At 34.2% G+C, this 12,595-nt stretch overlaps 1 protein-coding gene and 1 long non-coding RNA gene across 3 annotated transcripts; one reads left to right on the top strand and one right to left on the bottom strand.

Moving 5' to 3' along the window:
- The first annotated feature begins 4,442 nt into the window (after positions 1-4,442).
- Positions 4,443-6,284, top strand: LOC110783925 (uncharacterized). Its single transcript, XR_008932076.1, has 3 exons — positions 4,443-5,196; positions 5,320-5,385; positions 5,905-6,284. It is a non-coding gene; the product is annotated as an uncharacterized lncRNA (long non-coding RNA).
- Positions 6,285-6,621: 337 nt separating this feature from the next.
- LOC110783924 (uncharacterized) lies at positions 6,622-8,762 on the bottom strand. Of its 2 annotated transcripts, none has more exons than XM_021988311.2 (3): positions 8,578-8,762; positions 7,020-7,217; positions 6,622-6,906 (listed from the first exon to the last, which is right to left on the bottom strand). In XM_021988311.2, exons 2-3 carry the CDS (start codon positions 7,209-7,211, stop codon positions 6,805-6,807), a joined length of 294 nt encoding a protein of 97 aa, XP_021844003.1. In that variant the 5' UTR covers positions 7,212-7,217; positions 8,578-8,762; the 3' UTR covers positions 6,622-6,804. The 2 variants fall into 2 exon arrangements, with proteins under 2 accessions (XP_021844003.1, XP_056697646.1); XM_056841668.1 differs by lacking the exon at positions 8,578-8,762 and adding an exon at positions 7,661-8,075.
- Between the last annotated feature and the right edge of the window lie 3,833 nt (positions 8,763-12,595).

The raw sequence follows: 12,595 nt of genomic DNA, 5'->3' as shown, positions 1-12,595 counted from the left end.
ATTTACAACAAAATGATTTATAACTGGCTCCCATTTATACATGCTTGCGCAATTAGGATCGTCAAACATCGCATATTTGGTATGTGATACATAAATAAATGGTACAAAAGATGGATATTGCGGAGTTGTAATTTTGCAAATTGGGGAAGAACGAGAGATTCTAATTAAATTGTGTAGCACCACTGTATTGTTGAAACAGTTAGTTTTATTCACCCGCTATATTGATCTTCGGTACGAGATTTTTTTAGTTCTTTATATCCTGCACATGTATAAAAAAGAGATAATTAGTTTCTTTTTATTTTCACATAATTAGCAACGTAGTTAGTACTTTGTTGTGCATTAAGAAGAATAATGTACGAAGTATAAGAAAATATTGTTGTGTTATGGTTGTTCTCTAATGCTCGGTTCTTAAAGTAAAAGGGGTGTAATTGTTTGCAATGCTTCAAATGATACTTGCTCTAGCAAGTTAGTGGAGTAAGATACTAGTAGTAGATTATTGAGGGTCACTGGTTTATGCACCTCTAACTTCGATTTTGATTTCTTTGTATGTGTGTCGTGTGTGCTGTGTGTGCATGGGCAATGATTTTAGGCATCAAATGAATCATTTAGGATATGGGAATATGCCATGTGAGTTCTATATATTCTTGTGTTATCACTCGAAGCAACGAAGAAGAATAGATTCCTATACCAGAGTTTACATTGCAACATTTGCAAGTGTAAAACCATAGAAGGTTTATATGTTTGTTACATTGAGAAATCATATACTACGAAAAGCTTCTAGAGTTTGAACTATTATACCTTTGTTCACATCTTCCAATTATAAGGGAAGGGAACTCGGCCTGACTCTATGTGTTGGATGTCTTCTAGGAGATCTTGATAACGCTTCTTAACCTCCTCAACAGTTTTTCCACCAACTTCTTTGGCAATGTTGTTCCAGCGATCAGGTGTATCCTTGTCGTACTTGTCAAGAGCTCTTTCAAAGGCCTTGTTTTGTTTTGGAGTCCAGCCATTAGAAGACATAGAGTTATACTTTAATTATTTGTCTGAAGAAATTAGCACAAAGAGAACAAAAGAGGAGGATGGTTTTATTGGTTAGTAGTACGTTCAAGGTTCTTAACGAATGAAGGAATAGAACAAGGAGAATAAATAAAAATGAGAACTAGTGCGGCGGTAATTGGAATTTGGAAGGATAAAGGGAAGTTTGTAAAGGAAGGCTGTAGTCGAGAGAGGATATGCTATGAGCTGAGAGTTGGCAAGCTATTTATAAGATGGTGCGGCTGATGCCAGCCAGATGATGTTTATGCATGAGACGAATCAAAAGATTGTGGAATTTCAGTGATTTTGGTTCCTTAGAACCACAAAAAATATGCAGGGGAAAAAAAGGTAAAGCGGGGTAGAGGGGTGCATGAAATAAATATCTCAAATTATTGACTCTATTTTATAAGTTTTATAACTACTTGTTGGGTGACAATTTGCAGGATTATTGCCCTGAGATTCTAATTAAGATGTTATTGCCTTACATAATCGTAGTAAGATTCTAAAGCAATACCATATCACTATCAAGCATACAACCATGCATTTACTTGTTGTCTTATGTTAGGTTATTTGGTTGTATTCTTTTTCTTGTTTATTCGATGAAATCCACGAGAGTCTATGATTTATTTGACTTACAGTTTATCAGCTTGCTAGTAGCTAGAGTAGCTACACACACACCAAAAAAAAGGGAGGAGAAAGTTGTGGTCCTCGTATCCATCTTATGTTGCCACTAAAAGGCACTAAAGTAACTGATAGACTTAGCATGCTTTAGTATGAAATTACCTCCCGTTTAACAATGGCTGAAAATCATTACAAGAAACCTAAAGATATAAAACTTGCGTAGATCAACCAGTTTTTTTGTTAAAAAGGATTAACTATATTAATAATTAGTCACAAAATGTGAGATCAGTTGGTTGTTCCCCCTTTCAGCAGAAGGGTATGTTACAACTTGAGAAACTGTAGGCACACAAGACTACAAGAGTTTTTCTCTTCCACATAAATTTTCATACAAAATAAAGGGGGGACTAGAAATATCTCAGTTCGGTTCAAAAAAGTCCTTTCTCCTTGGCTCCTTGCTTCCTTTGCTAGTCTGTCTGCCAATTTATTTCCTTTCCTTGGTTCAACCAGTTTATTTATTTATCAACCAGTTTGCTTGCCATCCTTGACTGTTTATTTGAGATTCTGAAAACACACTCAAGAGCCTACTGAGATTTTCAGGAGTGCTATAGGCTACTTAAGCATTTAATGATGATGGAGTCTTTTTTGCTGCATCTTACCTTTGAAATAATGCTGTAATTTTCCATCTTGTACGTTCTAAGTTCTCTTCCTCGCCAGTTTTGATTTGTACGAAACCTCAATGATCAAGTCAACAATATTCCTTCAGTGTTGGGATTGGCTCCTTCTCTTAGTACTTTTTGAGCCAGAGGACCACTGATTGGTTCTTTAGAAACTTTTAAGTCTCTTTCGTTGAATTTAGATTTCATAGATTGTTCGTGATGTTCACCTTTGATTAAACCTTTTAATTGTTCCAAGGTTAGATGAACAGCTATGAACATGTATCATGGCAAGGATGTTTTTGTTAACTGTTATAATGCATGTATAGGGATATTAAGTTTCTGTCACAAGTTAATATATTATCTGTTATAGGCATCTCTCTAAGTTCTGTGGTTTGTCAATATTCAAAATTTTAAGCTAATTTATTTTGACTTGTAGCAGGATCTGGACAGGGGCATGTTCAGTGGCTCTTGGATCTCTTCAGTCAGTTACTGGTAATGGCAATGGCGCTTTTCTCATGCATCTTTTGATGTTAAACACCTTATAGTATCAAACAGGCAAGCAACTTTTCCCTTCGAAGGACACTTTTCATATTGAAAATGCATATTTTAGGTGTCATGAATTCAACAATTTCCTTCATGTATCAGCTTTCGTGATAGTTGTACAACAGTCAATATCAGCTCATAACTTTAGATGATCACTGCTGCTGATCGAATCCTTTCTTGTTGAAATACTTTAACATGCATCATTAAATAAAAAATACGGAGTATACGTAGTACTATTTGCTACAAGTGTATTTTTTTATGATTAATTCAGTTATCCAGAAAACAAGTTGGAACTTGTTCATCTGACCTTAATTGATAATAAGGTCTGTCTTACATTTTCTTTCTGGTATTTTTCAGTTTTATTCTATTAAATAAATGAAAAATAATACTCCGTAGAATATAGGAGTGACATCTTTTAGTTCAAAATAAATATTTGTATGATTCTAGACCTTAAGGCATATATTACCTCTTAGATAAAGATGTTCAAACTCTACAATCGTGTACAACTTTTTTTGAGAGGCTACAATCACATACAACTGATACTGTGTTATCTGCACTAAAAATATGGTCACTGAGGTACTGAACAGAATTTCTCCTTCAGGATAATTTTGACATTTTTTTGGGTCCACTTGCTTTCTTTGGGTGGTTATGCTTTCTCTATCAGAAGTAGACATTCTGCTATGCGTGTTTTCATATTAGCCTTAACCATTGCTCAAGAGAAGTAATATTTTTTTTACTTCGACCAACAAGCCTTTTCATCTCCCAAAAAAAAGTGTTACAAATGACCCTGGGATGGGCATTTTGTGGGTAATAATCTCACTAGCCACTACTCGTATCACCAATGTCCTTAATTTACCTACCAACAATTTTTATATTCCTTGAAGGATGATATATAAAATTTGATTACTACAACATTATCCTGTGATTGGTATTGGCACTTACATTTCATGTCTGGCATGTTTTCTTTCTATAAGAGATTATGCTACTGCTGGCCTCTTGACAGATGCATATTTCAGAGTTTAGTCTCAACATAATAAAGGTATTCTTCAGTAAAAATATTGTGTTGAGTGATATTTTGGTTTTAGTGTCTGTTTATCTCATCTTCCAATATGTCAACACAGATAGAAGATCTTTCAGAAGAACCTAAATATCCCCAGAATAAATGATAGTGAAAATAAGATCATAATAATTTATATTTTAGCTATGAATATGATAAGAGTATGATTCGCTCTGCAAGTTGCTTAAATGAGCCCCAACCTGTTAGGCTTTTTTGGAATAATCTTACAACTGGACAGGATAAATATACTGGAAAATGCAAGTTGGAAGGTTCTGAATATGAATGGATTATTCCGTTGGTCTTGTAGTTGTGGCATCTTCCTTTCAGTAAAAATTTAGACAAACAAGATCTTATCTCCTCTCTAAATCTCTTGAGGGTAACAATTGATATGCCGAAACAAATATTGGATGGCAACTCAAATAATTAATTAACTGAGTTTCTTGGGACTGTATTGCATTTGGGACTGTTGCATTTGGTTTCTTGTGAAGGTCTCCATCCCCTGATTTTAGTGAAAAAAAATTTGATGCAGAATGACGATACCTTCTCATTAGCTTAAAGCATACTTCCCAGGAATCTCTGTAATAAAAGATCAAGTGTTGCATCAAGATACTCCTTTACCACAGAAGGTTGGAATGGATCTTTGTCAACTAGTTGATCTCTCATGTAAAGTAGCATGGTTTATTCTTCTCCACCTACTTTTCCATTCTCCTGGCGGTGGTCCATACTCCATAGTTTGGAGTTTGGACTTTGGAGCACTGAACCATATTACAGCCTCGTTATACTTTTTGGGCAATGGAAGCGGGAACCTTAACTTTTTAGCAGCAGGCAGAATGGAATCTTTGGGTGGACATGGAAAATTTTGGATTCTATGTGATAAATGAAGAACTGCAACAAGTAGAAGGTAAATATTATATACAATATCAATAGATAATAAGTCTTAATTGACACCTTCGATATAATGATTGGAAACTCAAGAAGGTTACTATTGATTGATACACATACAACTATACAAGTACATCAGTATATACAAGTCTTTTAACACCTAACCTGTGACAAGAATTTAGAGGGTGACTGTTTATGGTGTGTTTAAATGTATCAATCAACGAAATGACATTTTGCATGCTACATAACTGGTCACTTTATTCATATTGTTTTCATTCTATTTCGAGGCGATAAAATACATGTTCAATGTGTGCGTGTGTGAGAGGGGGAGAAAATAAGGGCTCGGTCCTGCATCACTGCCACATCCCCAAGTCTTCATTTTGAATAATGTCAGTATTCTGAGTATGTTGTTAGACCTCTCTCTCTCTCTCTTTCTGTAATTCTTTTCCTTTTTGTTTCCATCCTTCTATCTGCATAGAGATGTCAGGGCACACAGGAATATATAATCTGATAGTATAATGGCAGGTGATCCATATAACATGCATATAATGGCACGAGGAAGGTGATCCATTTCGTTCTGACAGATATGGGGTGAGGTCAACTGCTTTTATAGTAACTGCATCCTCTGAACTTGTCCAAGTGCCTGGTATTTTGCTTTGAGCTTATTATACTTGTCAAACTAAGGTATACTTCTGTCAGTACTTGTGATTCTAGCTACGGAGGTACGGCCATACCACTGCAAGATCTGTTTCATCTTTTTAACTATGCGTGAATTTTTGCAGTGTCACTCTATAAAAGTGCTAGGAGTCTTATGGCATAATATGTTATCTCCCGTCCTATTCATTCTATGCAATAGCTTGAAACAAAGGCTTCTACCTTTTATTCTTGATTTTACGTTTCCATCTCTCTTTTTTCCCAATTGCAAGACAATATTCTCCTAGTGGACAAATTATATGATTGGGTCTTGTACCATTCTAGATGGCTTAACCCTTAAGCTTGTCTTCTATAAGCATGTTTGCAATTAGCTTAATTTTTATTTTATTTTTTTGCTTTGGATGGTAAGTTATTTGTGATGCTCTGTGACTGATGCTTTCTTTCTGAGTTATTCAGTTCATGGATTGAAGATCAGACGTCAAATGATGATTCGTATACAATACATCTGTGAAAAAGATGATAAAATACCTTGATTTGCATCAAGCTGATGGAGCAAATTTACTGATACGGTTTTGTACCAGCAATGATTTATCATGTTCACAATGAAGAATTACATGCCTTATTCGAAAGAATGAATGGTATTTTCATTCCTTTTTTAATCTTTTTGGTTAGAGGCCAAAAGAGGGCGGATAGATTTGTGGAGTGAGAAGAAAAGCACGAGCATCTTCTTTGCGACACAAGTGCATCAAGTTGATTAGATACTTGGATGTTCTCCTGTAAAGAAAATTCTTATTTTCGAATGTGTGACATATGTTGGCAGTAATTGATCAAGTTCATCCATGATCTCATACACAAAGGCCGCGAGTTAAATTTATAGCTGCTTTAAAATGCATAACACGATATATTTAGTAGTGAAGTTAGTCATTATGAATTTACTAAAAATACAAGTGCTCAGTAACATTCTGTATACCAAGCAAGACTTGGCTTAGTGGTAAAGGTTTGGCCTCATAACCTCAAGGTTATGGGATCAAACCCCATTAGGGGCTCTTTGTGGGAGTGAGGATTTCCCCTATAATTGTCCCTCACTTTCAATGAGTCTGAACTGCAAAGCTGGTTGAAGTCCTCATCTTACCTTGAAAAAAAAAAAAGTAACATTATGTATAGAAAACCATCTCGAGTAAAAACATCATCGTCTTTAGGGTTAATTAGGTAAATACAACTACTTAAACAATAAACCAGCGCACGAGTGCTGTGCTAATAGGAGCAAGGAACGAGCATCAAGTTCTTTGCACCTCTATTCTAAACTACTAATGACATTTCTAAAAGTTAAGTAACCCTAAACGAGTCTGCAGTGGTCTAGTTTGAAACTGTTGTCTGAAGAGGCAGAATGCTTTCAACTTCCTTCTGTTCAGCAGCACTCTTTTCTTTCTCTGCAACTTTCTTTGACAACCCAAACATCTGCAATTACAAGGAATTCTAACATGTTTAGAACTCACATGAAACTTAACATACTAGAATGTTGACAAGAACATAATTATACCATAAGATGAAAGGGATAAATGTAATTAAACCTTATTGATGGTTTTCTTGAAGCAGTCTTTGTGTTCATCCATTGAGGCATGAACAAACTCGTCAATGTGGTCCTTTAAATCCTCTAGGAAAGCTGCTTGTTCGCTCTTCTTCTTCCGGCATGAAGTCGCTGCTGCTGCAACAGGTGCACTAGCAGATGGTTTTGTTGCAGATTCACTCTTCTGAACTTCCATATTGATCTGCATTCCCAAAAGTTTAATATTCAATGTTCCAGATTAGTGACTTTTCTCTATAACTATAATATGCTTACTATACATTAATACATATCTACCGTAAAATAGAAACGGAAAGAATGCACTGTTATACAAGGGGAAAAAAAGTCTACAAAACCCAAGCATTTTTTGTTTTCCATTTTCTGGTGGGGAGTGAAAATCATACAAGTGCATCTTTCCGAATACATTTGGAGCTAGAATGTTCTTATGGCATAACAGAAAATAACATATATATAAGTTACAAACCTTAATTTGGTATTCCCTCAAAAAAAAAAAAAAAAAAAAAAAACCTTAATTTGGTACAAGTTCTCCTATTTCCCCCTAACTACCCCTTTCTGGTTCTTTAGGGTGTGTTGATCTAGTAAGTTACCTTCAGAAAACATAGCTGTCAAACAAACTGCGCTCTTTACCTGTATACTGCCCTGTAATTGATAATTACTTTGATCTACCATATTACTTGGTATCAGCTATCACCATGGAAACATTTGCTTCTACCCTTGTCATAAGGTTGCATTAACATCCCTTCCATTTTCCAGTCAACAAAATAAAGCATTTCCCATTTTTCACTCTGTAAGGGCACCCAAATTCTTAAAACCCATATGCAAATTTACAATTATGATATGCAACATCCTCAAATAAACCGAAATCGCGCTCCTATAAGTTTCCAGCATGCTAATATAACCCTCAAAACAGCAAATTCCATCCCTTACGGTTACGGCCTTACTTTTTAAAAAAAAAAAATCGATTGCCTAATCCCATACTCCCATGATCATACAAATAATAATTACAAACTTTTATATAAGGCGGTCTTGACCGCCTTGTTGTCATACAATTTAAGCAATTAAACCAATTAGTTAAACACTGAAACTATTTAATTAATCACTGGAACAAATTAGTTAAACAATGAAACTAATTAGTTACACACTGAAACTGATTAACAATGAAAGTGGTCTTTCCGGTAAGGCGGTCTTACACAAAAGTTACCGAATAATAAATATGCAATATCAGATAAGAATTTTCATGGGTTTATATAATTATATGACTACATTTATTTTCATAACAAACAAAGCAACCGTAGAATTACACTAATATATGTATACATGTTGACACATCCTTGAAATGCACACCAATTGCTCGACAAATTGTCACAGTGAAAAACCAACCAAAAAACCCATGTTTTTAATCGACATAATTCATAGAGTAGTAATTAAGCGACAATTACAAAGAATACGGGAAAAAAATACTATGCAAAAAGCAGAGGTAAGAATTAAAGCATCAAATACATGAAATTGAAGATTGAATTGTGGAAATAAAGCAGAAACATTACCTCAATCAAACGAGATTGGAGGAAATGGATGATTTTGAACCCGGATTACTTTGGTCGTTGGATGGGAAATGTGGTATAAAATTTGCAATTTATCGTGCTCTAGAAGCGTCTTGCTGAGCAAGAAATGCCAGTTTTCTTATTTCTTTGTTTATTCAACTTTTTTTTGGGGGTTGGTAATTATCTGTTTCTGACTGACTTATGGAACACGCCAAATCTTGCCATCTTGGACTATTGTAGACCTGATCATGGATGGTCCGAGTTTGACCCGCCAAAGTCTCGAATCGGGCATAAATTAACGGCCTTTTATGCGATGTCGGGCTGATCAGTGCCCAAACCCACTATTTCAGGCCCAATTAGGCGGCCCTCTAAACTATGTCGGGTTTGGGCACAAATTTTATGCCCAAACTTTTTCGGGTACACAATTCCTCAATGGTCCAATCGGATATACCACCAGATTCCTTGGATTTTTATTTTTTCGTGAATTCATGTTTAATAATTGGATTTTTTCAAAATTATCACCTTATAAAATTCACATTTTCAAATTTGTCACCTTATACAATTTATTTAAAAATTACCACCTTATACAATCACAAACTTTCAAACTTTTTCATTTTCTTTCGTTTTTCCTCCATTTTTTCCATGATTCTTCCCTTTCATTCTTCCTGATCTTTCACCTTAATTCAATTCTTATTCCTTAATTTTAAGACTATGAAATGAACGGTTTGGGGAATTCTTGTTTAATTGAACTGTCTTTTTTCTTCAATCATTTACCTTACTAGGTGACCAAATACATCAGGCCTTTATGTGGCTGCCCATTTTCTATATCTGGTTTGCATCTCAATTTTGAAGTTTACTACTTACTTCTATTTGATTATACCTGATACAATTGGTAGCTTGATTCTTATGATTACACTATTTTCTGTCATGGCTCATTTAATACCAAGTATTAGTTGTCTTGAATACAATATTCAACAAGGACCAACACTAAGGCCCTGTTTAGTTCACCTTATTTCAGGACCTTATTACTTATTTCAGATTTAATCAGATCAGATCAGGCCAGATCAGATCAGAAAAAATAAGTTCAGATCAGATCAAGACAGACCAGATTATAATGATGATGATTATTATTATATATTTATACCATTGTTATTATATTTAATATTTATTACTATTATTGCTTTAATAAAAAAGAATGTTGTTGTCGGTGCAATTAAAATCTATTACTTAAGGCATAAAAAAACATTAACAAAACATTCAAATTCATCATGTCCAAATTAAAACCATTAGGTCCAGATCAGAAACGATATGATCAGGTCATTACATATCAAAACTGATTTTTATAGATCAAAACCATTATATATCTAGACAAGAACTGATAAGATCAGATAATATCCAAATCATAACTGATTTGTACAGATCATGTCCAGATCATGTTCAAATCTGCAAAGATCTTGTCTACATCAGAACCGATCCTAACATAACCAATATGTCCAGATCAAAACCGATTTGTACAGATCATGTCCAGCTAATGTCCAGATCAGAACTGAATTGTACAGATCATGTCCAGATCAGAACTGGTTTATACAGATCATGTCCAGATCAGAACTGGTTTGTACAAATCAGAACTGAATTGTACAGATCATGTCCAGATCGGAACTGAATTGTACAGATCATGTCTAGATCAGAACTGAACTGTACAGATCATGTCTAGATCAGAACTGAACTGTACAGATCATGTCCAGATCAGAACTGATCATTTCCAAACAGAACATATATGTACAAATCATGTCCAGAACAAAACTGATATGTACAGAACATATATGTACAAATCATGTCCAGAACAGAACCGATATGTACAGATCATATCCAGATCAGAACTTATATGTCTAGATCATATCCAGATCAGAACTTATATGTCTAGATCATAACCGATCTATCTAGATCATGTCCAGGTCTATCTAATATAAGGAATAGTTAAATCATAAGCAAAGTCAAATAAATAATAACAATATTATAAATTTGTGTAACATTTTTTTTACACGTAAGTCGTTTAATATTAATAAATGTAGATTTTTGTTTAAACTTAATTATGAATAATCAGATCAGATCTGATCATACCATACCAGATCAGATCAGACAAAATAAGTTCAAATCAGATCAGATCAGAAAAAATAAGTTCAGATCAGATTAGGAGAAATAAGGTGAACTAAACATGGCCTAAATCAAGAAAATTGAGCACAAATAGGTAAACTTAGACTATTTGAGGGAGGGAAGAAAGATACGTTCTCCAAAAGCCCAATATCTTAAGAACTTTCCAGTTGAGAAAGAAAAATGAGATTTTAAAGAAAGTTTTGCATGAAAAAACTTAGTAAAACATTAATTTTTTTTCTTCTAATGATTGGTTTAACTGGTGAACTAATTTTTAGCGGGAAACATTTATACACATGATGGATTAGAAAAGTTTCTACTCTGTGTAACTTCTGGTTAAGAATAGCTGTAAATACATTTTGTCCGAGAGGATGTAGGAGAAGTAGATCTGGCGCTAACAATATTTTGATCACTTTCCAAATTCCAACTGTCATTAATTAGCTATCAATAAGAAGAATGAGCTCTTGGATTGTAGATACTATCACATTGAAAATCATATATTCATATAATCCCCTCAACAGTGCGGTTTTTGGGCCATAAACAAGGTTTACATATTTTAAGGATGCCGTGGACATGAAAACCTCTGCCTATCTGATTGTAAACCTAAAATTAGTTGCTCTGGCAATTCAATTTAACAAGAATTCCCAAAATCATTTCCTAGTCTTAAAGTTAAGGATTGAATTTGGGTAAAAGATGAAGACGAACGAAAGGGGAAAATCATGGGAAAAATGGAGGAAAAACAAAAGAAAACGAAAAAGTGGGTCCCACTAACGGAAAACTTAACAGCTTTTGTCAAGTGGTTGTAACTTTGGAGGTTTGTGATTTTATAAGGTGGTAGTTTTTAAATAAAATTTGATAAGGTGGTAAATTTGAAAAGTGGACTTTACAAGGTGGTAATTTTGAAAAAATCCTTCATAATTAAATAAATTTCTATTGTTTTCGTGAAACTTGATGAAAAGTTAGTGTTAATAAGTAATTGAAAAGTAAAAATAGAAAAGACAAGTGGGTAAAGGGGAAAATTTTCTTTTATAGAAGTTGGTGTTTCTATAAAAGCAGGTGTCAAATATGGTAGAAATTATCTTTTATATGGTCACCTTTTGTGAGAAAGGGCCTTTAAAAACAAGGTGGCAAATAAAAGATCTTAAATCATATTTTGGTTGTTGGCTATGACCTTTAGCTAGATATCGAGTAATGATGTCAAGTGAACTTGGGAAAATCCGGCTAAAGATGATTTAAGGTTCCAATGCACTACCTTATTTTTTTCAAAAGTTATTTCTCACAAAGGTGACTATATAAAAAGTCATTTTTAACAAATTTAACACAAGAGGGTTGAAATTTGAGGGAGGAAGTGAAAAAAATAAAAAACAAAATCATTGTCACGCGACCGACACATGACGGGTCAACGCTAAAAAAATTACGGTCAACGTCGGAAAATAATGGACAATACCCATTTTACGAACAAGGTCAACAAAAAAAGTCCATTAAGATTATAATTTGCTACTTTGCTTATAAAAGCTCATTTCTCACAAAGTCGATCTTATAATAAGTCATTTTTGACAGATTTCCTCTATTTTAGAAAAAGATCATTTAAACCAAATATATACGAAGTAAAAAATTTCCACTTGTCTAGGCAACCACGCTCTATGTCCCAATTTAATCGTCGCAAGTTTTTTCGTCCATCGTATTTTAATTGTGATATTTTTTCTTGGCCTAGTGGTTAAGACTGAGGGCCTGTGTACAATAGGTCTCAGGTTTGAATCTCCCGCCTCCATTTGTAATTTATATTGCCCTTGTAGCTCATTTGCACAAAAAAAAAAAAAAAAAATCTACTCCCTCCTTCCCACATTACTTACCCCTGCACAAAGTTTTA

The sequence above is a fragment of the Spinacia oleracea genome, chromosome 1, assembly GCF_020520425.1.
Source record: "Spinacia oleracea cultivar Varoflay chromosome 1, BTI_SOV_V1, whole genome shotgun sequence".
Taxonomy (NCBI): Eukaryota; Viridiplantae; Streptophyta; class Magnoliopsida; order Caryophyllales; family Amaranthaceae; genus Spinacia; species Spinacia oleracea.
Note: the sequence above shows the minus strand (reverse complement) of the source record. Positions and strands in the feature narration are given on the sequence as shown.